The following is a 27,440-nucleotide window of genomic DNA, read 5'->3' on the forward strand; positions in this document are numbered from 1 at the left end:
TTGGACATGTTATACCACTATTTTGACTTTATTTTTATATAGTTAAACAATAGGCTGCATAAGAATGGATATTGACACGGATACAGGTATGAAACAAATACAAGAAACATTTATTTCAAAATAAGGGACACGGGTATGGGATGTTAAAATTCATATAATATATTTTTTTAAAAAAGAATTTGACTATATATTTGTCATTCCGTCCTCTCATTAGATCATACTACATCATAATATAAGTATTTCTACTAGTAATCTAAATAGGTTATATGATGTAAAATAAATCAAACAAGTATTTCATATTTCTTTATGAAGGTAGTCTAAAGGAAAACAAAATGGATCAAATAAATTGCAAAATATTCAAAATTTATAATAAGATGTTTAATTATAATGTAGTCCTACGGGTAATTCTAAATAGGTTGTATGATGTAAAATAAAAAAAAAAATGAGAAGAGAAAAAAAAAAATAAGAGAATGGTGAGTACAAAGATTCGATCCTTAAACTCCTATACAAAGGAATAATGCAATTAACCATCTTAGCTAAGTCAAATTGTGTTAAAAGAATGCAAAAAATATATAATATATTTAATTAAATTGAATAGTGGTACATTGCGGTACATTAATTTAGTGGTACATATCGGTACGCGTCATTTACTGTAGAATTTTCCATAAATTGGAGGGTTTCCATAAACTTGTTTAAAATATTCCAGTACTCCTTGCACATACTAAATGCAACAATAACACATGTCTAAAAACTCAATAAATAAGTAGTTAAATTATATGAAGATTTCAATGCCTGGATTCTCAATTTCTCACCCCATTTCTTCCAAGGGCTCCAACATTTGTAGCTGTAAGAAGTAAAATATTGTTAGTATTATAAAATATATATGCAAAAATATGCATAGGCAGCATAGCCACTTTTTTAAAATAGTTACCTCGACCCTCTATATTTATCTATATATATATAATATATCACATCTGGAATTTTGAGAGATTGGTTTTTAGCAATTGGCAAATGGAATCTAACAATTTAACGAGTTTTAATACTTTAAAGTATAATGGAAAAAAATACATGTAGCCCTAAAGGCTTCATATAAGAAGCTAAAAATGAAAACAAATTGACAATAAATAAACATTTATTACACTGATTTATTCGTGAAATGTCAATAAATTCCGATCCCAACTTAATACGGAGTACTAAAAAATGAAGTATATTAAATGCTTATTAGGGCCGCATATAGCTAGCATTACCCAAATATAATTATGTGGATCTTGTTATTTTGAAATATTTAAATTAAAGTTTGTGCATATATATTTCTTTTGTACTGTAATACATAGCTTAAAATATTTTAACTAGTTAGATTGCATTGAAAACCGTACAAAAGCAAATAGGACAAAAAGAAAAACAAACAAAAAAGACTAATTTACATCTGTTTTTTTTTCTTCTATGATATTAATAGTTTTGTTCTACTAGTATTGCCAACTAAGATATAATTAGATCTATTATTTTATTTTATTTTATATTTTGTTATCTACTTGTTTTAATTTACAACCTCCGTTACATATTATTTACAACGATTAGAGAGGAAAAATGTCTAATCGTTGCAAATAATATGTAACAGAGGTAGTATATATTATTGTAAATATTTTAAGACTTTTTTTTAATGAATTAATTAATGTTTAAATAGTACATAGAGATGGATGATCATGATGAGCTTTTATAACATGAGTCCGCATATTAAAGGTAACACATACATGGACATTTAGCTGCCAAATCGAGTACGGTAGGATCGTCTTTAACTGTTTGAGCAGTGTAAGTGTTTAATCCAATGAAGTCGAATGAGCCTTTAACTAGGTTGCTTTCTTGCTTGGTAAAAGACGGAAGTCTCCTTCCTAGGGTTTTCTTCATAATGTATGGATAATCTCCATACACTAAGGGATGGATAAACCTGATAAAAATATGCGTAGTAAATTAGTAAAACATAAGTATATACTAAGTCTAAGTAATAACCTAGCACTTGCATAATAAGTTGGGATACAATGATTGCTAAAAAAAAGTTTTTATCAAATACTTCAACCTGTTTTAATTACTTGCAACACAGTCTTGTGACACGTAGAATGAGATCGAGATTATACAATGTAAACATATAAATTAATACAATTTTTTTATGGATCATAGTACCTAACCCTTCCCTAATTGTGGTGTTAACATTATTGTAATAATTAAATAATTTATTTATCTTCACTAATCACCTCGTAAAACTATGTGCCTAAAATTTGTGTTGCAAGTAAAAAAAAAACGGAGAATGTATACATAATTAAATTCAAATTCCAAAATTGTTGTAGGCCTTTCAATTTAATTTTTTAACCACATATATAAGCTACTATGCAATGGTATGGTGGTCATCTTTAAAATGACTACGTACCATTATACTAATTTTTATTTAGGATTTTTTTATGAAAAACTACCTTAAACACATCAAATTTTGTGAAAAACTACCTAACAAAAAAATTGTTGTAAGAAACTACCTTATAAAAACTAAATAAAGCAAGTTAGTTGCTACCATGCATGTGCTTGATTTAACAATGAAAGAAAGGGGAATTAAGGGTTATAAAGGGGCTATGGAGAAACTGGGTAGGAAAAAAGAGAAAAAAATAATTGAAAATGAGTCAATAAACGTTCCTTATTCAATCAAATAATCCAGGAAAAGATAGCTTCATACAACATTAAGAGTCTGTTCTGATTTATGAGAGAAGGACATTAAGAACTAAAGTAATCTGAAGAGAACAGACCCTAAGTGTTTTATAAGATAGTTACTTACAACATTTAGAATTTATTGAGTAGCTTCTTACAATATTTTTTTAATAAGGTAGTTTTTCACAAAAACTGAAATGTATCAAATAATTTTTCACAAAATGTCCTTTAATTTATTAGCTGATTTTGCTCTATTACTTGATTAAAAATCATTGATCTAATTTTTGAAATTAATTGATTGATTTTGAAATATACAAGCATTTGTCTCTCAACTCGCCTCTGACTTTGAGCTTGGTCCCTTCCCTTTCCATCCTCCTATTTGTAACTCCACCCGGCTTTTCAAGACCGGAGTTGATGCGAGGCAGGAAGCTATAATTTTTGAAAATTTTAAATAATGATTCTATAATATTTTCAAAATTCTGTTTTTATTATTAAATTATAAATATATATATATATATTTTAAAAATATGTATTAACTTTGATTGATTTTAACAGAAAAACTAAATAAAAAATCAGCCAATAATATATTAGTATAATAGTAGTCATTTAAAGGATGTCTACCGTAAAATTTTCATATAATTAAGGTCCGATTGAAAACTTCCTGATTAACTAATTGATTGAACACTTACCATCCAGAAGCGAATTTATTAACTCTTTCAACTGCGTCCAAATCTTCTTTAGTGTTTCTCAGAGGAATATACCAACTTGTACAAATAGTCAAACCGATAGTTCCATGTTGTCTCACCTATGAATCAAACCATTTGTTTTTGTAAGCATTTTTATTTTCATAGTTAATATAAAAATAAAAAAAATAAAAAAAAAAAGAAGATAAATAAAAAAAAAAAAAAGAATACTTCATATTACTTTACATACCTCATACTTTCTTTTATATAGATTTACAACTGATGCATGCCCTAGTATATAGTTGTGAGCTTCAATAAAAGGCGATGAGGAAAAGAATGAAGCACAACAATTCGGCTCATTGATTGTTATCCAATGTAAAACTCGATCCCCGAATTCTTGGAAACATATATTTGCGTAGTATGTGAAGTCTTCACTGTAAATCAGTGAGATCGAACACATAAGAACCGTGTATTGAATGACAAAGAAAAGCATGAGATTTACAAGTTTTATGTACATCATTTGCTTATTCAGCCATCCTCCATATGCGTCTTGAAGATATTGTGGATGATCATTATGTAGCAATGTTACATGGGGCTGAATTCCTAAGTAAGGAACATGAAAATTGATGTCAATTTAATCATTCTATTACATATGATAGATTAAAAGTCGGAATATTATTGCTATGATACAATTATTAATAACGACTTACCATTTTGGATTAGTTCATTGATGAGATTATTGTAATATTCTACACCTTTTGGATTGACATATCCGGTTCCATCTACAAAAGGTAGGAAAAATATTGAAATACATGAGCAAATTAAGCTTGTATGGTAATGGACACCCTCTATCCTTAAAATAAAATTTCCAATTCACACTTCTAATGACAACAACACTTACCAAAGAAATATGGAGAATACATGTGAAAATTATGATGAAAGAGTATATATTTTTCTTTATTTTTGATGTCAAATAGTATCATCAACATTTCTTAAACTTATCCAAATTTTAGTTTCATTTATGTAATTTTACTTTTATTATTCAATTTTTTTGTTTATATAGGTTTAAAATTTTCAAAACTTATATATGCGTTGTAGATATTAAAAGACTGAGGCCCTGTTCGTTAGAGCTGCTCCACTCTATTGAGTTCGGCTATGCTCAATATGCTCTGCCCTACTCTACTCTGTCTGCTAGAAAATGATAATTAATATTGAATTATTATAGTAATAATTAATATTTAATAATTATGATAATTATTATGATAATTAATATATAATAATAATTATTATAATAGTAATAATTATAATGATAATAATAATAATTAATAAAAATAATAACAATAATTGATTTTTACAATAAAAATAAATATTTAAAGAAGATAACTAATATTTAAAGATAATAATAATTATTAGTTTTTAATAATAAAAATAATAAATAATTAATACTTTAATATCTAATAATAATGAACAATTAATATTTAATAATAACTATTATGATATTAATTAATATTTAATAATAATATTAAATGATTATAATAATAATGCAATAATAATAATAATGATAATAATAATAACAATCTAATATATATATATAAAGGGGAGTTTTTTTCCCGAGATTTTAGAGAGCCACGTAGGATCTAATTTTCTCAGCGCGCCATGTAGAATTATAAATCTTAGTAGTAGCCAATTAAATAAGAGATTATTAATTTCTTTTAGAATTAAATAATTCAAATGCCATGTAAGCAAAATTAGAAAATGAGATTTTTAAGTTTAAATTAATTAAATATGAAATATTAACTTTTAATATTAGGAATTTTATCTAAATATACAACAAATTTTAGCTCATAAAAAAAATAAAAAATCAAACAAACCGTGCGTCGCACGGGCTTCATCTAATACATATAAATCAAGTAGGCATTTTTGGAGAGTATTCAGAGCGCCACGTAAGCAAAGTTATTATTTTAACCAATAAGAAATTAGATTTCTATTTTATTTTAGAATTAAAAAATTCACTCGCCACCGTCCTAGATAAAAGTAACGAATTAGATTTGATACATCTCTGATTTTAATGCCACGTAGATTGAAATCAACATATTAAATTATTTTCATGGAAAGATTAGATAATAAAAAAACTTATAAGAGATTTATTTGCTACACATTTATACGTAGTATAAGATATGATGATGTTAAAGATTTGTATACATCCTCGATCTCAAAAATATAATTTTTTTCTTTCTATTATATTTCTATATATATACATATATATATATATACATATATATATATACATATATAGATACTACACACGCACAACTAATCCACCACGAGCTTTAATTAATAAAGCTATATAATACTAAAACGCAAATATGTGAATATTATTTATCTACTCTTTTTCATGGTGTGAATTATTTTTTTTCAAGTCTGATTCGTTGATTAACAAATAATATTGGAAAAAAAAATGTAGGTATATCAATGCTTTCTAATGGTAAACAAAATAAATTGATCGTTATACATTATATTCTAAGATGTACGTACTCCCTCCGTTTTTAAATACTTGATCCATTTCTCTTGGACACGCATGCCGATACTAATCTTTGATAACTAATATCTTTAATTATCAATAAGTTTAAATTCTAACAATTGAAGATTAATAATCTATTCATTGAGATGATTCCAACAAGTACCCACAAGACTATATTTTTTCTTTTGTATATATCACAAATATTGGTCAAAGTAGGACAAATGAATAGTGCAAAAAATAGAAATGGAGCAAGTATTTAAAAACGGAGGGAGTATGTTTTGTTTATTCTACCTAATCTAATTGTGTTACTTATCGTATTAAATTTTGTTAAACAATTTAATTATAATTTAATATTATTTATTTTGTATTTGAAGGGATTATGTCCATGCGCCAATTAAAGGAAATTTTGTCAAGTACTTAAAAACCCAAAAGAGGAATGTGTAGATTGAAAGCCACACAAGAAAAGGTATTATTTTGACCAATGAAATTTTAAATTAATAATTTATTTTAGAATTAAAAAATTCACTCGCCACCTAAGCAAAAGTGACGAATAAGATTTAAGAATTTTGCCACCTATGTAAAAATAACAAATATTGAACAATTAAAATTTAAATTATTTAAAAAACTAATAATTATCTTTTTTACATATATGGATGTAAATATTTGATCGTAAATATCTTTAATCTCTCCCTAGCAAATATTATAAAAATTAGATATTAATAATGTAATCATCGAAACGAATAAAACTAAATCTCTTATCACTATGTTTTTCCCTATATATATATATAGAGAGAGAGAAATTTAGAAGATCCCCCCTAATTTTTTTAATAGTTAAAAGATTCTAGATGAGACTGACATTTTGAAACAGAACGTGTATATAAAAAAACGCATTTGCAAAGGACTTATTTTAACCAATAAATAAAATGATTTGTCATTTATTTTTTATTAAAATATTAAATTGTCACCTAAGCAAAATTAAAGAATAAGGTTTGGAATTTTAAATTTAAGTGCCACGTAAAATAAATAAACCTACGAAAGATAACTTTAGTGTTAAAATTTTTTAAAAAGAAAATATCTTATGATTTTAGGAATTTTATCCAAATATCTAATGAATGATCTTCATATAAAAAAAAAATTTAAATTAATAAAAAGATTTACTAGAATCGTACATCGCACGGGCTTATATCTAGTAATATAAAAAAAGTAAAAAAAAAAAATTGTTGGGGCAAGAGACGGTGAAGAAAGAAAATACATTTATCAACTAAGGAATAAAATAAAAAGTAGACAGAAGTTTAAGGAAGACTGAAAATGAAAGTGAAAACGACTAATAAAAAATAAATATAAAAAAATAATTTTTTTTTAAAAAAATAAATATAAAAATAAAAATTAAAAACTAAAAAAAATAAAATATAATAACCAAGAAAGAAATAGGAAATGGTACGTACTTGGGATTAATCTTGACCAAGAGATGGAGAATCTATAAGCATCTAACCCCGTATCTACCATCAACTTGACATCTTCCTGCAAGAATTATTGACAATATAATAAGCGACATATCTAATTAATATGTTCATACCTAAAGTAAACTAGTTATAAAAAAAATAAAAAAAAAATAAAAAAAAAAAAGAAGAAATTGTAACCTTATATTTATAGTACTGATCACATGATACGTTGTTGACATCTATACCAAAAACACCTACACGAATATAAATACACTAGATTAGAAATACAAATAAAACAAATACTTCTATCCATGAAATATGTATAACTCGAAAATAAATAATAATAATAATAATAATAATAATAATAATAATAATAATAATAATAATAATAAATATGTATATTGGTGCTCGTGCAGCTGCTCACATCTTCAGCAGGATAGGGTTCGCTATAGCTAGAGGGGTGGGGGTCCAGATTGTATCTCGGCTCCCCACCAATTTCTTGTAAATTGATTGACTCTGTAGGTTTTGATTTTTGATATAATAATAATAATAATAATAATGAAAAAGCGTTGTGAAATGTGCAAAATGTAGTGCAAATTTGAAGCCAATTCAACCTTGGGAACAAATTTTATTTAATACTCCATACTAGCTTAAGGCCCGTGCCATGCACGGTAAGTCTAATTTTTGTAAAAATATTTAACAAATAAAATTTGATTAAACATACACATCAAAATATAAATTATAATGTCATAATCTATATTAATAGGCAAGCAAAAAATTAAACAAAAGATTTTTTGGGCTGCCATAAATCCGAGAATTTTCGGGCAGGGCTTGGTTTGATCATGTCAAGTGACCATATTAGAAAATACTTATTTATAAATGAATTTTTAATAAACATCAAAAATTAATCAAACAGTAGACTAAAACTTATTGATATTTTACCTTTTCCTAGAATTAGATATATGATATACTAATTGGCAAGCACAACATTTAAAAAAAAAAAATAATACGTGTTTTTTAAAAGTTATTTCTTTAATATCTATATATGAATAAATTTATTATTACTTTTTTTGACAAAATTTAATAGTACTCCATTTGAAAGACAATTATAAAGGATTTGGAATAAATATATAGGTAAATGTGTATAGAAAAATTATGAACACCAAATAAAATAAAAGAACTTATTTCTCATAAAGACAACACAAAATATTTAGGATAGTATTATTAAAGAATCAAAATCAAATATTAACAAAAAAAAAAGTTGTCATAAAGATAACATAAAATATTTGAAATTATATTATTATGGAATAAAATGTTAACAAAAAAAAGTTAAAAAAAGAAGGGCAGTTTTGGAGGGAAAAAACAGCACCGGTTTGTGACACGTGTCACTCCCGGGGTCTGTTTTAGTATTAAGCTAGCATAGTACCCGTGCGATGCATGGTTTATAAATTAAATTACTAATCTCGTAGGAAAAAAACAAATAATTCAATATGTAATAAAAGCTCATTTACTAATGATCAATACAAAATAAAGAAACATAATTTGAATAGTACTTTAAGTTAATTTTTTTTTTATAAAAATTCATTTTATTAATTGAAATATAAATGAATATTGCTCCACATAACTATGTAAGATAAATTGACTCATTCATTTCCTATCTCCCGTAGAGAAAAAAAACTAAAAATTTTTTTGTCATACCTTCCACTTCAGTAGCTACGATCTAATATGTAGTACATGTTTTAAGCTAAACTGATCTGAACTAAATAGAGTTGAAATGAATTGTTAATGATAGAAGGAAATTTGGAACTGAACTGCACTGAACTTAAATTAAGCTGAAGAGAATAAGCCCTAACTTATTTCATCACGCCCCTCAGTTCTACTTTCCACAGTTCCTATTGTCAAGCCTTTCTTTGTTACACCCCATGCTATATATTGTGCCTACACTGCACCCCCTAGCCCACGGCCATTGTCATATTCCAACTCCAACTCCTATCCTTCATGCAATGCTAGCATCAATGGATGTGGGAGACTACGATATGCTAGTGACATAAGGCCATAAGGGGCACCCATGGACTTCAATTCCTTGGGTACATAACTACGGGCCTGTTCATATTTACTGAATTGAGTTGAACTGAACTGAACTGAACTGATTGGAACTGAACTGAACTGAACTGATTGGAACTGAACTGAACTGAATTGAGCTGAAATGAATATTTTATGTGAGAGAGAAATTAAGAGCTGAACTGAACTGAACTGAACTGGACTGATTGGAACTGAACTGAACTGAACTGAACTGAACTGAAATGAAATTAAGTAAATGTGAACAGGCCCTACATATCCAGTATCCTTCCTCTTATAGCTAGAGATTTATTTTGGAAATAGTATTAATTCCATTTGACACCCATTTGATAGTAACACATTAATGGGTCCGCTCAAGGCCTAAACAGGCTACAAATGGACTGAAACGAACTTTGAGGTCACCCTATATTTTAGGGCAATGAATACAATGGTCTACCATTAATCCTACACAATTATGCAAGATGAGATGGTGCATGGCCTAGTTTGTGGTGCTACTTAGAAGAGATGTAAAAAATATGATTCCAGCACTTAGCAAGGAGGCCTACATATAAGATTCCTCCCCCATTTGTACTTTCATCCAACCATAATTGTAACCTTTCTCACTAGTCACAAGCAATCTAAGCAATCTTTAACAACATCGACACATCGTTAATCTTGTTATTAATTAGTTTATGATATTCCTTCGTTTTCCCAAGTATAACTCACTTTCCGCTTACTCCGTTTTTCTAAGTTATACTCCCTCCGTTTTTAAATATTTGCTCCACTTTTTTTTTCCCGGCCGTTTTTAAATACTTGCTCCTTTCATTTTTTAGAAAGCTTTTACAATATTTAATTCATATCTCACAGGTGGACCCAACATAATACTCTCTCTCCTCCTATTCTTCCACTAATTTTATTTTTATACAATTTTTTATTTTCTCAACTACCTCATTACCTCCATATTTTATTACCTCCTCCGATTTCTCCTAAAACTCCGCGCAGGGAGAAATGGAGCAAGTATTTAAAAACGGAGGGAATACTCACTTTTACTCCCTCCGTTTCTTTTTTTATATGCATCACTTTGACAATTGCACTATTCACATATCATGGTTGACTTAATTTTTTCACCTCTAAAAAATGAATAAATGTTATTATATTATATTATATATCATATTCATAATGTCTAGTTTCATAATATAATTTTGTTACAATTTTTACTAATACACAATTAAAGATATTTATGGTCAAAGTAGCGTCTCGGCAAATGTGCCGATCAAATTGATGCATAAAAATAAAAAATAAAACAAAATAAAAATAAAATAAAAAAACAGAGGGAGTATTTTATTTTTTTTATGACAATCTTTTATTCATTTTTTTATCATCTGGCCTATAACCCAACTTTGTGGACCCAATTTTATTTAATAAATTGCTTACTCTTTATCCCTTTCCTCTTTAAAGCAAAAGTACTTACTTACATGGTCCCTATTTTTTATTTTTCATTGATATACATTGCTACAATAACCGAGTCACTCAGCAAAACGAAGAATATACGTAATGTCTAGAATAACTTTCCATTAAGTATTTACTATCCGGTTGCTTTACACTTATACTTCATATTTTGTGTGTGACAAAATATATAGTTGTAAAATTTTCTTTCTAAACTCAACTACTACATCCATCAATTTTAGTTGCAAACTTGCAACAAAGGATTATTATTTGTAAGATATAAAAAAAAATTCTTTATTTATTTCAACTAAAATTTTCGGAGAATAATCAAACATCACAAAAATTAAATTTTGAAAATTAAAAGAAAATACATACACTACCATGTACGGAGTACTTCTTAGTATGTGAAATTTTAATGTATTATTATTAGTGTATGTTTTCAAAAAGAAACACATACTTTTATAATTCCTTCTTTGACCAATTTACACTTTATAATCTCAACTTTTGATTATTCTATTGCGTTTTCTTCCAACAGGCATAACCAATCAACAAATGGTTAACACAAGACATGTGTCAACACGTGATTGGTCTAAAAAAAATTTAAACGAAAGGAAAAAAATTACACCCACCAGCCCAAGAAGCCACCCCCTCCCCCACGGCAACCACCTCTCCCCTTCCCCCAAATGGCCACTCTACCTTGAACCTCGAAAATAGCCTGCAACTCTCTCAAGTTGCAACCCGGCAACCCCCCGAAACCCACTCCCCCTCCCCCTCCCCCTCCTCCTTCCTTGCCCAACCCTTGAATTAGCTAAGGGGGGCTGTTTTCGGGGGTTGGGGAAGGGAGGGGGCGATTTTGGGGGTTGGGGATCGAAAGAGACCAGGATCGTTTTCCCGAGGAGGGGTAAGGGGAGCAGTGTTGAGGTTTGGATGGGGAGGGGGACGTATTTGGCCAGTTTTGCGGTTGGGATGGGGCTACAGTTTACAAGTGGTGGGGGCTGGTGGATTCCGATAGGGAAAGGGTGGGGCGTGGGATGCTAGGAAATTTTTTTGATTATTTTTGGCCTATGAACATGTGACACGTGGCATTTTAAAAATAAAATAATTAATTTATTCATTCATCAGGAAACTGGTCAATTGACATGCTAGAAGAAAAGCAATGTTTGGATGGATTATTACAGAATAATCGAAAGTTGGAACATTTTAAATTAAATTGCTCAAAATTGGGATTATTAAAGTGATTTTTCCTTTTCCAAATACCAATAATGTTATGTATGTCATGTTATATTATTACAAATATATAATTATATAGCGCATTTGGAAGAAGTATACATGTTTAATGCATCCCGATTTATATCCAGTATTTGCGGTTCAATTAATTGGGAGTAAAGAAGAGGGTAAGGAAATCCCTAGCTACCCCAAATACCCTCAACTCACTTGGTAAGATTCAAACCCAGGTAAGAGATTAAACTTACCATATCTAGTGAACCAACACTTGTTGTAAAAAAGTATAATCCATCATACAAAAAGAAATTGAGTTTGGTGACTCCCTTGTCTAGAATACATGTACTGTATACGGAAATTAAAATTACCTTTTTGGATATAGGTATCCATTATACTTGGAGACTTTCCATCCTCGAAAGCTGCACCCTCCACCTACGTACACATGCAACATATTGTAAAAAATACTATGCGTGTAGGTATTTACCTATCGATTCCTGACCCAATCTGAATTCAAACCCTAATTGCTAAGAGAAACTGAACTGACCGACCGAAATGACTCAAAATTGATACGGTTTGACCCATGTATCTTATTTTGTCATGACCCTAACGACCCGAAATCTAACTCGAATCCGACCCATTATTGTCCCGAATTGATAGGTTTACTTGTAGGTGTTACAAATAAGTATTTAATATCTTTTCTAAAATACACTCTAGTTAATTTGTTTTCAAAAAAAATAATAGTTAATCTAAAAATGTATGACAAAATCACATCTACGTTGGTGTAATATATATCATATTTAATTGATATATTTTCCTACATATATGTGGCCCTTACTCCCTAAGGCTATGTATAACTTTTTTCAATTATTATTAAAACCCCATAAAAAATATCCTATCCCATACTAAACACATCTTACTTGAACATCCAATAGAAAAAACTAATTAGCCATATTTTTTGGTTTTAAAAAAATTAATAGAAATAAATGAAAGAGAAATAACATCTTACTTGGTTCCTGTACAAAAATTAAAAAAATAAAATAAAAATTAAAAAAATTAAAAAAATTAAATTTAAAATTAAAAAATAAAAATAAAAATCTTACTTGGTGGGAAGAGGTGCCAGATCCAAAAATAAAATTGGTAGGAAAATCATCTCTGGTATAATCCAATGCTACAATAAAAGAATGTTGCAACAAAACTTGTAGTAATACGAATAGACATGTTAACATAATCAAAGATGATTGAGGAGAGAATTTACTCAATTTCATAATTAGAGTTTGAAAAATACAAGTTTAATTTGTCATACAATTTATAGACTAAGCACGTCTTTGTTAATTTGTCATACAAGTAGTGATACAATTTATATACTAAGCACGTCTTTGTTATTAAAAGGTGTCAGCAGATTAAAATGATTCGAATTCACTAATTTTAGTGGACTTTTTCTCATGTGACAATTTATAATATTATGTATGAAACGTAATTTTGCTATCAAAATATGAAAGCATGAAAAGCACATATGTTATTTTACATTTTTTGCTACTCCACTTTAAAGGGTGCACGGATTTTTAGGCAAAATTTGTTTGTGAGTGTAAGATAGAGAGAGAAAAATAGGAATGCATGTAATATAGAGAGAGATAGAGAGAAATGACATACTAAAAAAGAAATAAAACATTAATTGCAAATAATTTGTAGCATTCATTTTTGGCAAAATTGTAAAAAATATGAAACGGAAATAGTATAAACAATTTTATGTTATATCATTGGCTAATTCTTTTTTGCTATAAGAAAATGAAGGCCTGTAATAACAGTCATATTTCGTTTATTATTTCTTAACATCTGTATGTTAATCATTGGCTTTTTTTACTCTAAAAATATGAAGGCCTGAAATGCACATATATTATTTTCTGTTAAAAAATAAAAAATAACAGAAATCAATACTATGTAGTTGACTTTTTTAATCGTGGGAGCTATGTGGGCGAGGGATTCTTATATGACAACCATACCAGGCAATCTTACGTTACATTAGATCCAAATATTAAAATAGTAATCTATTTTATATACTCTTTAATTTTTATTGTTGTGCTTCTTGATCATGATATTCGAATTTGATGATATGATAGAATAACAATAAGTTTGTTGTTTATCGAATACCAATTATATATCATAATATCATATATATGACTCGAATGGTTAGTGTTTAATATTATCACTGACTCACTTGATCGTGATACAAACCTTCTTATCACCTGCTTTCATTGAAAGTTCACTAGTGAAAAAACTTCTTTTAACTACAACAGTAAGTGCTATATTTATTAACACAATGCAACATTTGAACCATGAAAAACATTTTTTAAAAATTGAAAAGGTAAATGATTCGGTTCTAAGATGATTGGAGCAATTGTTTCTATCTTAGGCAATCACCCTCCCTTTTGCTCAACGTACTAATTGTACAAAATTATCGCCTCGTCTGATCTTCTTCCAGATTCATCATTCTCTTGCCTCATGTAGTATCAAGCCTCCTTGATTAAATTCCCTGAAATTTTGAAACAAATTTCTAGTTTCCTATTATAATATACTTTGTTGTACTACCTCTATCGTATGGTGTTCTTAGCATTTAAAGAACTAAGGCAAAAGAGAGACAATGTGTAAAGAGGTTCCTATTATCATATACTTCGTTGAACTCTTTTCAGGATTCTTAGTAGCAACACTAGAGAACTGGTACGCAAATACAGTGTTGACTTGCCTATGAATCTAAAATATATGGATGAGATGGTCAGTCATCTATGCAGTTTGCACGTTTTAGGATGGATGAAGTGATATAAGTATATAACAATGTGAGGATGACAATAGAGCTTGCTGCACAAGTTCTTCAATAATCCTTTTATACCAGCCAGCCTAATGTTTCTGAGCTAATACTTGTTGGCTTGGCGGATTTCAAGATTGAACTCACTTAGATGTGTTTGATCCTCGCCTTCATTCTAGTATACTAATTGTAGTGGATGTTTCTTAGGGTGGAGAATATGGTTTTAATCAGGTAATTGATTTGTCTGCTGACATCCTATCATTTTGTTTCTAAGAAAAGGCTTTGATTTAAAAGTACTTGTTGGAATATGAATAGGGATGTCAATGGGGTGGGGTGGGACGGGGCGAATGTTGGTCTCCCCATCCTCGCGGCGGGTTTAATATTCATCCCCATCCCCGCCCCGGCGGGTACAACTCCAAAACCATCCCCGCCCCACCCCCACTTGGATATCCATCCCCACCTAATCCCCACCAAATATCCGCCTAATCTGCACCCAAGACCCACCTAATCTCCGTCTCTCAAATACACGATCCTACATAATTAATACGGATTATAATATTAATAATTAAAAAACATTCTTAATATTACACACATTTTTGTTTATAATGTAAGTGTAGTACAAAGTATTATAATTAGGGATGTCAATGGGGCGGGGCGGGGCGGATGTTGGCCTTCCCATCCCCATCCCCACCTATCATTTTCATCCCCATCCCCATCCCCATCCCCGCGGCGGGTCTAATATTCATCCCCATCCCCGCCCCGGCGGGTACAACTCCAAAACCATCCCCGCCCCACCCCCCACTTGGATATCCATCCCCGCCTAATCCCCACCAAATACCCGCCTAATCCCCACCCAAGACCCACCAAATTTCCGTGTCTCAAATACACAATCCTACATAATTAATACGGATTATAATATTAAAAAAAATATTCTTAATATTACACACATTTTTGTTTATAACATAAGTGTAGTACAAAATATTATAATTAATATTTATTTCACGTAATTATTTTTATAAAATAATATAAAAGTATATGTGGGTATGAGGTGGGGATGGGGCGGGTACGAAGTGGGGCGGGTGGGGCGGGTACAACTTAAAATCCACCCCCGCCCCATCACCCATGGCGGGTATCGTTTTCATCCCCATCCCCGCCCCACCACCCACCAAACCAAGACCCATCCCCGCCCCACTGGGGCGGGGATGGGGCGGGTCTCCTACTTGACCCGCCCCACTGACATCCCTAATTATAATTAATATTTTACTTCACGTAATTATTTTATAAAATAGTATAGATGTGGGTATGAGGTGGGGATGGGGCGGGTACAACTTAAAATCCACCCCCGCCCCACCACCCGCCAAACCGAGACCCATCCCCGCCCCACTGGGGCACTTGACCCGCCCCACTGACATCCCTAAATATGAACAGGATTAAGGAAAGCTTTGGAGATGGGTACGATTAAGAGACTGATTCTGTGGGAATTTAGGTTTGTACTGAAAAATTGTTATTTGAGATATAATCACATAAACTCTTGAACAATAAGTAGGAAGCAGATAAAAAGCAATTTTCGTGACTCAGAAACTGAGGCAGACCTGGAAATTCAAGAGGAAATGCCATCATTGGAGTGGTTTGCTAATGAATATAGCATGTTTTATTGCTCCCTTGAGTTTGAAACCAACAAATCACAAGAAGGGTTACAATACTCACAATTATGCCGTGGTTTTGGTGGGTTCCTACTGTATCTTTGACTGCACAGTTTTACCAGTAATTTCTCGAATTTATTACATGTAACGAATAAGATTAGGAAACTAGTATAATAAGGCTTTAGTATCTGCCTGTTTTTGCACAAATCTTGTAAAATCATCAATTTAAAAACGTATATCAATCAAGATTATATTATTCAGTGATTGCTAAACAATTGTTGTTTCTGATTGACATACTTTTTCTGTAATCAAATACCTAAGCAAAACTCGGAGACTAGCAAAGAAACTGACCCTTCAAAAGACATAATGGTTATAAAAAAAATGGACATAAAATTTAACAAAAGCTATCTAAAACAGCTCACTGTTGATACCAAATGTGATCTACAAAAATCAGAATCACTGACATTATGATACTTTTTCATGCTGTCGAAATAGGATTGGGAGACGCTTCGTGGAGGTCGTGCTTCAATTGAAATGGAAAGTGGGTAGAAGAGATTAGTGATATCCTCAAGAGGATCCCTAATTGATCTGTTATTGCAGTTTGAGTTTGATGGTTTCGCCGGAAGTACAGCATTAACAGCAATTTGCTTCATTGAGCTAGGAGAAGGGTTATTGGCATTCATTGCTTGAATATTTAGTGAGTAAGAGAAAGAAATTCAGAAATCAAGAGAAGAATTGGGAGGTGGGAATGTGGGATGACTGTGAAGAGGAATGGTATATATTTATTACTGTACCATATTCATCAGATTTTCGAATTTTGAATGTGAAATTGGAAAAATTAAGGGAGGATAAATTTTATAGAGGAGGTTGTTTTTCCTTTTTTGAAAACAAGGCGCGCCCTATGATCCAAATTTGGTAGGAAAATGATGTCTGATGGGAACCACGGGCGGGAGGACAAAAAATTTCGGAATTTTAAATTATGGACTACTTGTCAAATTGTTGATAGCTGCTTAATGCTTATATCACACTCATGGACTCATGGTTAAAATTTTATGCTAGTAATAAGTTATTTACCCTGCATAAGCCTACAACCATTCATATTAAAAAACACATTTTGAAACTCTATTTCAAGGTTAGTAAATTGATTGTTTGTAAGTCCCAAATTAGTAAGACCAATTTTACATCACCCTTTAACTTTTTTTTTTTTTTTTTGAATAGACATCACCCTTTAACTTGCATAACAAAGATTGTTTTTTTTTTTTTTTTTTTGAAATCAACAAAGATTGAATTTGTATATTTGAGTCATTGCTTTTTGCCTTTTTGTGATACACCGTTTGTTTTTGTTTTTTATTTTTTTTATTTTTTTTTGTAAGTGAAACTTTTAAATTTTTTCACATTAATTATCTAATTTATTTTACTAGTAATTAATGTTAATGATTTATATATAAGAAAAAAAGTCTTATTGTTATTTACTTGTAATCATTTCAATTAATAGTGAATTAATATTCATTTATTTTGATTTTTATTTATTGATAATTAAAGATATTATTGATTTAAGTTTTGCATTAACATACGTGTCTAGGAAAAATATTCACTTAAAAAAAACCATAGAGAGCATGTAATTGAAAATCTTTTTATTTTTATTATATTATTATCTCTATTAATTATCGCACCAAAAAAATTATCTCCATTAATTAAAGTTCTTAACATACAATATAAGGTAATTTGATAAAGTGTTGACTTGGTAACTGATAAGTGGGTAATGTACGAGCATCCTTAGAATTTAACACTTGTCAATGCACAAATTTAATCATGTACCTCTATTTATATACTTACTATATAGATTATATACGAGCCTAAATCCTAAGGAGGTAATAATTTCCTAAATTTACTTGTGGATATGAAATGTACTCAACAGTCAACAATAGACCATTTAGAATTTCAGACTGCAAACTTGAAGATGGAATTGACTCAGTAATTGATGAATCCAATTTAGAATTGTGTGATCAAGCACTTGTTGAGTATTCATAAGCACTTGTTGAGTTTTTACAACATAATAAAACTATCCCCTTCTGCAGAATTTTGCATCTAGATCATCCTGAAATTCACAATAATCAGAAAATCAATTGAATCAAATGAGATAATACAAAACTTTGTACGAGCATGCATGATCAAAGTAATATAGAGTGAGAAAAACCTTCCTGTTATCAGTGTGAATAGTTCTTCTAAGCCTCGACTTCCAGCTCTTTTGACATCAATTTAGAAGCAAGCCTCTGAACTGCACTGATGTTTTGGTTGTCAAGGGTTACAGCTGTTCATCCAAGGTCCGGAAATGTTCATCACATTGAATATCTAAGTATAGAAAGATACTATATGTGATGTAACAACAGCAACTATAAGTGCAAGGATATTTTTTCTTCATTGATGGGATGGTTCAGCATCAGAAGACTGTTGTTGTTCACAAGAGCTCGGACCAGTAACTCCTTCGCTTCCTCGTGCTTCTTTTTCAACATGTTGCAAATCTGCGAGCAAGCCCAACAACCTTGATTTCAATTTCTCAATGCATAGCATTAGACACAGAGAAATATATACATGGGAAAAAGGAATTTGGATGAAAGTTAATGCTTCGTATAGAAGAGAGACTTGGAAAGCCAATTGTGATCAATTAAGGTCTTGAATGGTGTAAACTAGTACTTCAATTAGTCAAGACATCTAAATACTCTGTAGTAAATAATGAATGTCATGCAGATAGTTAACATTAATTGCCCTCTAATCGCATGCTAAAATATTTAAGTACAGATGATCATACAAGTCATGAAAAACAGTTCTTGAAAATAACTTTTCATTCACTTATTGTTCTTAGTGGTAAGCAACCCTGGCAAATTATATACATTGGTCCAACCATTGAAAAGAAGACAGTTCACAAAGAATGTCAGAGAAGAGTTCCCTGAGAGATGTGCCATTCTAAATAAATAAAAAAAAAAAAAAAAAGTATGAGCCTGGGTGGCTGGGTGTGCAGAGAATGTACATGGAATTGGTTCAACAGTAGTGCCTCGACCAAAAGTACAAACAGGTAAAAAGAAAATAATAAAACACTAACACTACACTCAAGTTAAATTTTACATGTCAGGAATCAGGATACTCAGAAAGGAGTACAGGTGCTTCAAGTGACTACAAAAACTTAAGAGAACTTACTGAAATATGCATGAGTTTAATCTACAGTTTCATTCCCAAGTCATACTACATAATCTAAGGGCAAAGGACCAAAAGAAGAAAAATTAATCATCTAGATTCAGTTAAATCTAATCTGTAATACAATGATAGTATTGAATATAGAGGACGGGAAGGAAATCAAAGGGACCCCTAATTCTTCACCGGTTGACTAACTAAATTCTTCCAGTATTGGAAAATTCTTAAAGGATAATTCGATACTTCTGTTCCCATTCCCCTTCCCACTCTTTTACTCACCTCCCACCTTCCTCTATGATCAACCAATCATCAATAGACTTTCATGATTTGGAGGACAATATACTCAGAAATGATATACTTCTTGCTTTGGCAAAAGGGATGATAGAGACCATAGGCAATCATCATCATCCAATTTTCGGATTTCTGCTTTTTCCTTCTCTCCTTAAGAGGCCAGGTTTACTTAGATTATTGAATAGCTCTTATAGATCAAATTTCACTGTCAATACACTGAAAACAAAACTACTTACATTATCTAGCTCTTTTGCACATGCCTCAGCCTTTTCAACATTTGCATCGTTCTCCACCATCAAACTGAATTGGAGGGCTGCCATGTTTGCCTCTTGATCAAAATGAAACTTAGGGGTCTTGTTCTCTTGTGAGACATTCTTTGTGCTTCCTACCACAGAGTTAACTTGAGTTTGAACCTATATGCACGGGCAGGTAAAGTTTGTAAACATAGCTAAATAGCTAATCACATAGATCAACTTCCACTAACTGCTTTCCCCTTTAGAGGCAAATACTAGTAAAGCATTATAAAAAGAATGTGTAAAAGATTACCCCATCTTCAGGTTCTCTGACTGACACTTTAGACACTCTGTACATTCAAACAAATTGAAATTAGCTAACAGGAAACAATCTGATATGATACCAAGACAGTTTTAGAGTGCGCTGCACCTGCTTTCATTAGGTGAGAAACGTTTTGGTGTATGAAGCTTTGGTGGACCCATATCAGCAGCCTGCCCATTGTTCTATGAGTTACTAAGAATGCTTTAGTAGGGGTGTCAGAGAGCTTGAGATGACATGAGTATGGAAAGAACCTCAGATGGTTTGCGCTTCAAAGAGGGAGTTGGAGTTTGTTTCACGGAAATAGTTGGGGACACCATCTTAATCATTGCTTGTGGCCCTGTGCTTTTCGCAACACTTCCCAGAGATTTAGCATTACTTAGCATGATGGGAGCAGCTGGATGTTTGTCTGTAGTGGTACGCCTATAGAAAGAATTTCCAGATAATTAATCTGCAGAAGCAGTGGCGTAAAAGAAGATACAGGAAAAATCAGCTATTAACAACATACCTTGTAATTTTCAAACTAGGAAGAGCAAACGTTTTCTTGTCAATTCTCTGGGACGAAAGTTTATTTCCTTGACCAATGTGAGTCAACGCAATCCTTGAAATCTTGTCTTTAAGATTACCTTGCCTCTGGTGGCCAAATTTAGTTCCCTGTTCTGGTGGAGTCGATAAAGGAATTTTAAAGCTGCAGGGCATTCAACATGATATCCCAACATAAGCAGAACATAAAAGCAATCCATAAGTTTCCTTGTCATTTTTAAAGAAGCCAAACTGTTGCTAATATTTATTGTCACATAGAAATATTTACACCCAAGATGCTATGTTAAAAGATGACAAATCTGCCAGCCTCCAGCACAAGAGAATAAGCAACAGGCCTAGACATCTCATTATCAGATTTTGGAGGAATTTATTTTGATTATATAACAACATACAATCAAAGAGAGAAAGGAAGGAAAAATAAAATAAACTGTATGCCAAACTCAGTAAGTTTATAAAACAGATAATTGTTAAAAGGATAAATGAAAAAAAATATATGGAGGAAACATTGAAGATGTTGTCATAAAATTATGAAGATCAATAATCCATCCTTAATGTGACACAAATTTAGGAGATCACCGGAAAAGTTGAGACTAAAATATAGTAGAGTAGGCAAGTAAATACTGATGTATTTGTAATATTGCTAGTGATACAGTCTTTGGAATGATACAATGATAAGTCTCACCCAGAAGATTTGACATTGCTGGTCATTTTCTCACATTCCAGCGAAGGGAGTCCATCATTTGCTGCTTCTCCATTTTGTGTCACTGTATCAACACTCGCCTCATTCCTTTCTTCTCCATTTACAGTGTCGTCATGGTCCCTGATCAAATTTAAAGCATATGAGTACAGCGAAAGCAACTTCATTATAAAATTAAGGAGTCATGATCAGAGTCAAACGTCATAGTTTGCAGTATAGTAACATCACCTAGGAGTATGAGCAGCAGCATCCTTCTCACTTTTTTCCTTAACTGAATCTGACTGAATCGATTCTTTGGTAAATGAACTTGAACGGTCATTTAATTCCTTTACATTATGTTTGCTGCTGCTATAACTACAACTAACAGAGACACTGCAATATTATTAGGACTACAAAGCAGCTACAAAAGTTGAGTTCTGACACTACAAAATATTACCTTCTGTTTACAGCACCAGTATGTGTTGTGCCTTCTCCGTTACCCTCAGAAGCTGAAAATTCTGCCCTGTCACCCTCATTTGTTGGTTGTACAGCCGGAAACTTTGAGTTGATAGCTCCTGGAACTTTATTCTTCAGCAGCGTTGATTTTGCAGAGGTTGGCCCACTGGACAAGATTAATTACCACTTATGACATTGATGCAAGGTGTGTCCCACAAACATCAAATTCAGCCATATCATAATGTAGTGATGAATCCTGATGATATTAGCCGCCATACCACCCTGGATCCCCCCCCCCCCCCCTCTCTCTTCATACCCAAATAGAGAATGATAAACATTGTACATACCAAAATATGTTAATTTAGAATTTTAGAAACCATGCTCAGAGAATAGCATTGGTAAGTCATATTTGCTAGGTCTAACACCACCCTGGATCCCCCCCCCCCCCCCTCTTCTGTTGATACCCAGATAGAGAATGCATAATATGTTTATTTAGAAACCATGCTCAGAGATTAGCATTGGTAAGTTATATTTGCAAGGCCTAACACCACCACCCCTCCCCCCCCCCCCCCCCCTCTCTCTCTTCATACCCAAATAGAGAATGATAAACATTGTACATACCAAAATATGTTAATTTAGAATTTTAGAAACCACGCTCAGAGAATAGCATTGGTAAGTCATATTTGCTAGGTCTAACACCACCCTGGATCCCACCCCCCCCCCCCCCCCTTCTGTTGATACCCAGTAAAGAATGCATAACCCCCCCCCCCTCCCCCTTCTGTTGATACCCAGTAAAGAATGCATAACCCCCCCCCCCCTTCTGTTGATACCCAGTAAAGAATGCATAACCCCCCCCCCCCCCCTTCTGTTGATATACCCAGTAAAGAATGCATAACCCCCCCCCCCCCCCTTCTGTTGATACCCAGATAAAGAATGCATAATATGTTTATTTAGAAACCATGCTCAGAGATTAGCATTGGTAAGTTATATTTGCAAGGCCTAACACCACCCCTCCCCCCCCCCCCCCCCCACCACCCCAACACAGACCTCTTTATACCACAGTAATTACACCTATCCACACACTCTCCTGTACTTTATTTACCTTTTTCTTACAAACCACAAACCTTTCTATACACTCTCTTACTTTATCCTACTTTCTTTTACACCCACTCACTCTTTTCTATTTTTTCTTATATAATCTTTAGTAACTGAGTAAACGTAAAAATATAAAAAAAAAAAAAATAAATAATAAAAAAAAAAGGGAGGGAGAACAATGTATCCCTATATACAACTACGGTAATTAATAAATAAATCTACGGATAAAAGCATCCAAGCAAATTATCCTAATTATCCAAGTTATATTATGAAATTAGGAACAAGAAACACCCAATGTCATGTAATTTCCACAAAGCTAACAACTTGCTGCCAATCTATAAGATGTACATCATGCCTTCCATCCAGCAAGTGACCAATGAGCACAAACCTCCAGCCCCATGGAAAGTAGCACAAACCTTATGCAAGAAATCACACTCAAAGCATTCGGTCCTCGCTAAACATATTAGGTTTAATCTTAACAGCATGAAATTCAAAGCATTGATCGGCATAAATTTAACAAACTCCCCAAAAAATAAAAATAAAAAAATTAAATTAAAAAAAAAAAAAAAAAAAAAAGGTGGCTAAACCTGTCATGTTTTGTTGATGACGCCTTTGAAACTGGCTTTTGCATTTCGACACTGGATCTAGCAATTGAGGACATTGCCTTTGGGTCACTAGTTTCAAAAGTGTTAACATCAGCCGAAGGTAGCTTCGCACTACCCAAACTACCACCATGACCATGCTCATTCTTTCCATCACTAGTATTCATTCTGTCAATCATGTATTGTAGCGAACAGTTAAGTATCAGTTTTTTTAATATCCTAATAAAATTATAATGACTCCTTTCCCAACACAAAACAGAAGTATATACTATGAAGAGAGTTCATAAATACTTGCCCATCAGAATCAAAAGTATAGGTGAACTTGTCTTGATGTTTACCCCTGGAAGAAACCTCTTCTGAATTTTCCACCAACTTTGTGGATTTATTTGGGGATTTAGGAAAATCATCATCTGGCATGTCCATCTTGAAAGATGACATCTTTCCAAATGCATCATCAAGAGAAAAATCCATATCCCTGTAAGATATATATCATAAGCACAAACAGACTAATGCACTAAAGAACTAGAGAGTATGTCTGATTGTCTGAAGCAAAGTATCAACACACTTCCACATAATATATATGCCTATAACTTTACAAGAATTATAACTTATTTAAAAATGTATACTAGAGGACCTGAATCAACCCTGACTATCAATGTTCCAAGTGATGCATATGAAATTTTGATAAGTATTACCCAGAAATTTTGACATTGTTGGTCATCTTCTCACATTCCAGTGAAGGGAGTCCATCATTTGCTTTGACATTATGCTGCACTGTGTTAACACTCACTTCTTTCCTATTTTTTCCATTGACAGAGTCATCATGGTCCCTGCTCAAATTCCAAACATATAATTTTAGCAAAACCAAATTCATAATAAACTATAGCTGTCATGCTTTGAAACAAAGGTATTGATTTTGGAGAGTAGTGACATCACCTTGGAGGAGTTTGAGCTACAGCATTTTTTTCAGTTTTTTCCATAACTGAATCTGATTGAATCAGTTCTTTGGTACATGAACTGGGATGGTCATCTTGTTTATTCACATTATTTTTGCTGCTGCCATAACTGCTACAACAGAGACTTTGCCAGATTATAAAGAAAAAGTAGCCAGAAGACTAGAAGAGTAGAGTTCACTACAAAAGTTTATATTACCTTCTGTTTACAGCACTTGTATGTGTTGATCCCTCTCGGATATCCTCAGAAACAGAAAGTTCTGTCCTACCACCATCATTTGTTATTTGTACACTAGCTGCAGAAGTGTTAATGGTGTCTGAAGGGAATTTTCCACTACTACCAAAACAACCACCATCACCAGGCTCTTTCTTTCCATCACCTATGTTCATTCTGTCAATCAGGCATTTTAGTGGACTTGTGAGTTCTTCTATAAATGTCTAAAGCAATTGATAATGACTCCTTTCCCGACACCAAACTGAAATATTTAGTATGAAGAGATTATAAAGATACTTGCCCATCAAAATCGAAAGAAAAATTGAACTTGTCATGTTTGTCTGAACGGTTTCCTTTGGCAGAATCCTCTTCTGACTTTTCCTTTGACTTTTTGGTTTTATTTGGAGAATTAGAAAAATCAATATCTGGCAAATCCATCTTGAAAGATGGCATCTTGCCAAATGCGTCATCAAGAGAAAAATCCATATCCCTGGTAAGATATATTTTATAAGCAGATGTATTAGTGCTCTATAAATATAAAGAATAATACACAATTGTTGTCTGAAGCGAAGTATCATCACAAGCAAATTGAACGTTTGTGATTTCGTTGCAATTGTAATACTTGTAAACTAGAGGCCCCGAGTACTGACTATTAAAACCAAGTAAAAGTGACAGCAATTTACAATACCTCCATACCCAATTCTAAAAGTAAAATGCCCAACAGGACATTCAGATATGCAATAACAAGCCAGAAAACTATTATTTCGACATATTACTTTGATACTTAAAGAAGAAAATTATTATTTTATTCATTTAAATTTAATCTGCCTCAGGAGTCCATTGTGGCCAGAAACCTGTATGAAGAATACAAATGACCTGTAAAACTAATCCCTATTGATCTTTCTAACAAAAAATGTTAAGGCTGGCAAAGAGGCAACACAAAAGAACAACATAACAAGCAACAAGCATCATAATGATATACCTGGACATTTGTCGTCATCAATACAGAATAAATAAAAAAACACAATACTATTTCAGAAAACTTACATGCCAAAGTCAAAAGCCTTTTTCTTGCCTTTGCTGACTGGTTCAAAGCTGAAGTCCATATCATCAGTGCCTGACTTCCATGAACTAAGAAAATCTTTAGAGAAGTCGTCATCTGTATTGAGTTTGATCAAACCATCAAACCAACAGTTTGTAAGCATGATAGAATACCAGACTTTTTTGTCAGTGAAACAGAATAGCTAAGAGCAGAGATATTTGCAACAGTGAAAATGACAAATGAAAACAAAAACAAAATTTTTTGCGGATATTGTCACTGAATACTTCCTTAGGCTCTCCCTGCTCCACTGCCCCAGTGAAAATAGAACATAAAGTGTTTAAGCTCCTTCTTATTCCATTTGCACTCATTCAACTAATATCTCTAATTCATCATGAATTGCAGCAGTACCCTCAACTAATACACAGATTCTACTAAGTGATAAACAGAAATCATTTCGACAATTTGACTTTTTCTAGAAGTACCACAGACACACAGTCATCAAAGTTAGGCTGAATGGAAAAGGAGAGAATAATGTAGCAACTTATAAATGTAGTAGAGTTTATGGAATTGGCTGTAACTAATACACATCAAAAAAAAAAAAAAAAAAAAAAAAAAAAAAAAACATAATTCCGGTTGACCAAAAGAGAGCTTTTTCTTTAGGAAAATTATTCATCGATGGTTTAAAAAAGCACAACATACTTTAAATGTTTTGTACGGGGTTTCTATTGAAGTTAGATGGAGAAGCTCTACCGAATTGTTCTTTCACATGGCAGAAAACGTTTCCCCATTCCTTTTAAAGTAGCCATTTTCAACTGCTAAAGAGCTTGTCAGACTATTCATTAATAAAGAGTAATAATTGTTACGGTACAAATTACACTATATTTAGCCCCATATGCAGCCGTTACAGCAATATGTACAAAATGCTAATAAAGTGCACGCATTTAAAATTACCTAGCAATGACATTTTCTCTTTTGCATTCCCAGTTGAAGAATCTTTCTTCTCTGATTCTGCCATCTTTGTTAAAGCACTGGTTGAGATTTTCCCTGCATAAACAGATTAAAAGTAAACAAGTAATACTAAATAGACAAGGCCAGGTATCAGTAGTTCAGAAGATTGTTTACAGTAAGATATTCTCTGTTTCATCTTAATTTCATTACATTAAAACAAAGGAACTTGCATAGAAACAGGATTCTGACTTGATGATAATTTTACTTAGACACCTATAATTTAACTCAAAGTACCCTGTACCCTGTGACGATTCACAATTATTTGAACACCTGAACATAATTGCAGTTAAAGACTTCAACCACTATCCTTCAAT

At 32.0% G+C, this 27,440-nt stretch overlaps 2 protein-coding genes across 2 annotated transcripts; both read right to left on the minus strand.

The window, feature by feature from the left end:
• Positions 1-800: 800 nt before the first annotated feature.
• On the minus strand, positions 801-17,188 carry LOC145610863 (cyanidin 3-O-glucoside 7-O-glucosyltransferase (acyl-glucose)-like). Its single transcript, XM_081666134.1, has 12 exons — positions 16,921-17,188; positions 13,163-13,230; positions 12,431-12,494; positions 10,367-10,387; positions 7,536-7,576; positions 7,341-7,416; positions 4,085-4,156; positions 3,890-3,977; positions 3,625-3,808; positions 3,381-3,496; positions 1,752-1,945; positions 801-844 (listed from the first exon to the last, which is right to left on the minus strand). The coding sequence occupies exons 1-12, from the start codon at positions 17,186-17,188 to the stop codon at positions 801-803; spliced, it is 1,236 nt and encodes a 411-aa protein (XP_081522260.1).
• A 1,217-nt stretch (positions 17,189-18,405) lies between these two features.
• On the minus strand, positions 18,406-27,157 carry LOC145610864 (uncharacterized protein At4g18490-like). Its single transcript, XM_081666135.1, has 16 exons — positions 27,070-27,157; positions 26,124-26,235; positions 25,378-25,566; positions 24,605-24,739; positions 24,205-24,384; positions 23,895-24,149; positions 22,214-22,378; positions 22,006-22,149; positions 21,763-21,900; positions 21,046-21,225; positions 20,792-20,960; positions 20,649-20,710; positions 20,532-20,568; positions 20,222-20,398; positions 18,917-19,027; positions 18,406-18,793 (listed from the first exon to the last, which is right to left on the minus strand). The coding sequence occupies exons 1-16, from the start codon at positions 27,131-27,133 to the stop codon at positions 18,731-18,733; spliced, it is 2,181 nt and encodes a 726-aa protein (XP_081522261.1). The 5' UTR covers positions 27,134-27,157; the 3' UTR covers positions 18,406-18,730.
• Positions 27,158-27,440: the final 283 nt, after the last annotated feature.

Source organism: Chenopodium album, chromosome 24, assembly GCF_948465745.1.
Source record: "Chenopodium album chromosome 24, dcCheAlbu1.1, whole genome shotgun sequence".
In the NCBI taxonomy this organism is placed as follows: Eukaryota; Viridiplantae; Streptophyta; class Magnoliopsida; order Caryophyllales; family Amaranthaceae; genus Chenopodium; species Chenopodium album.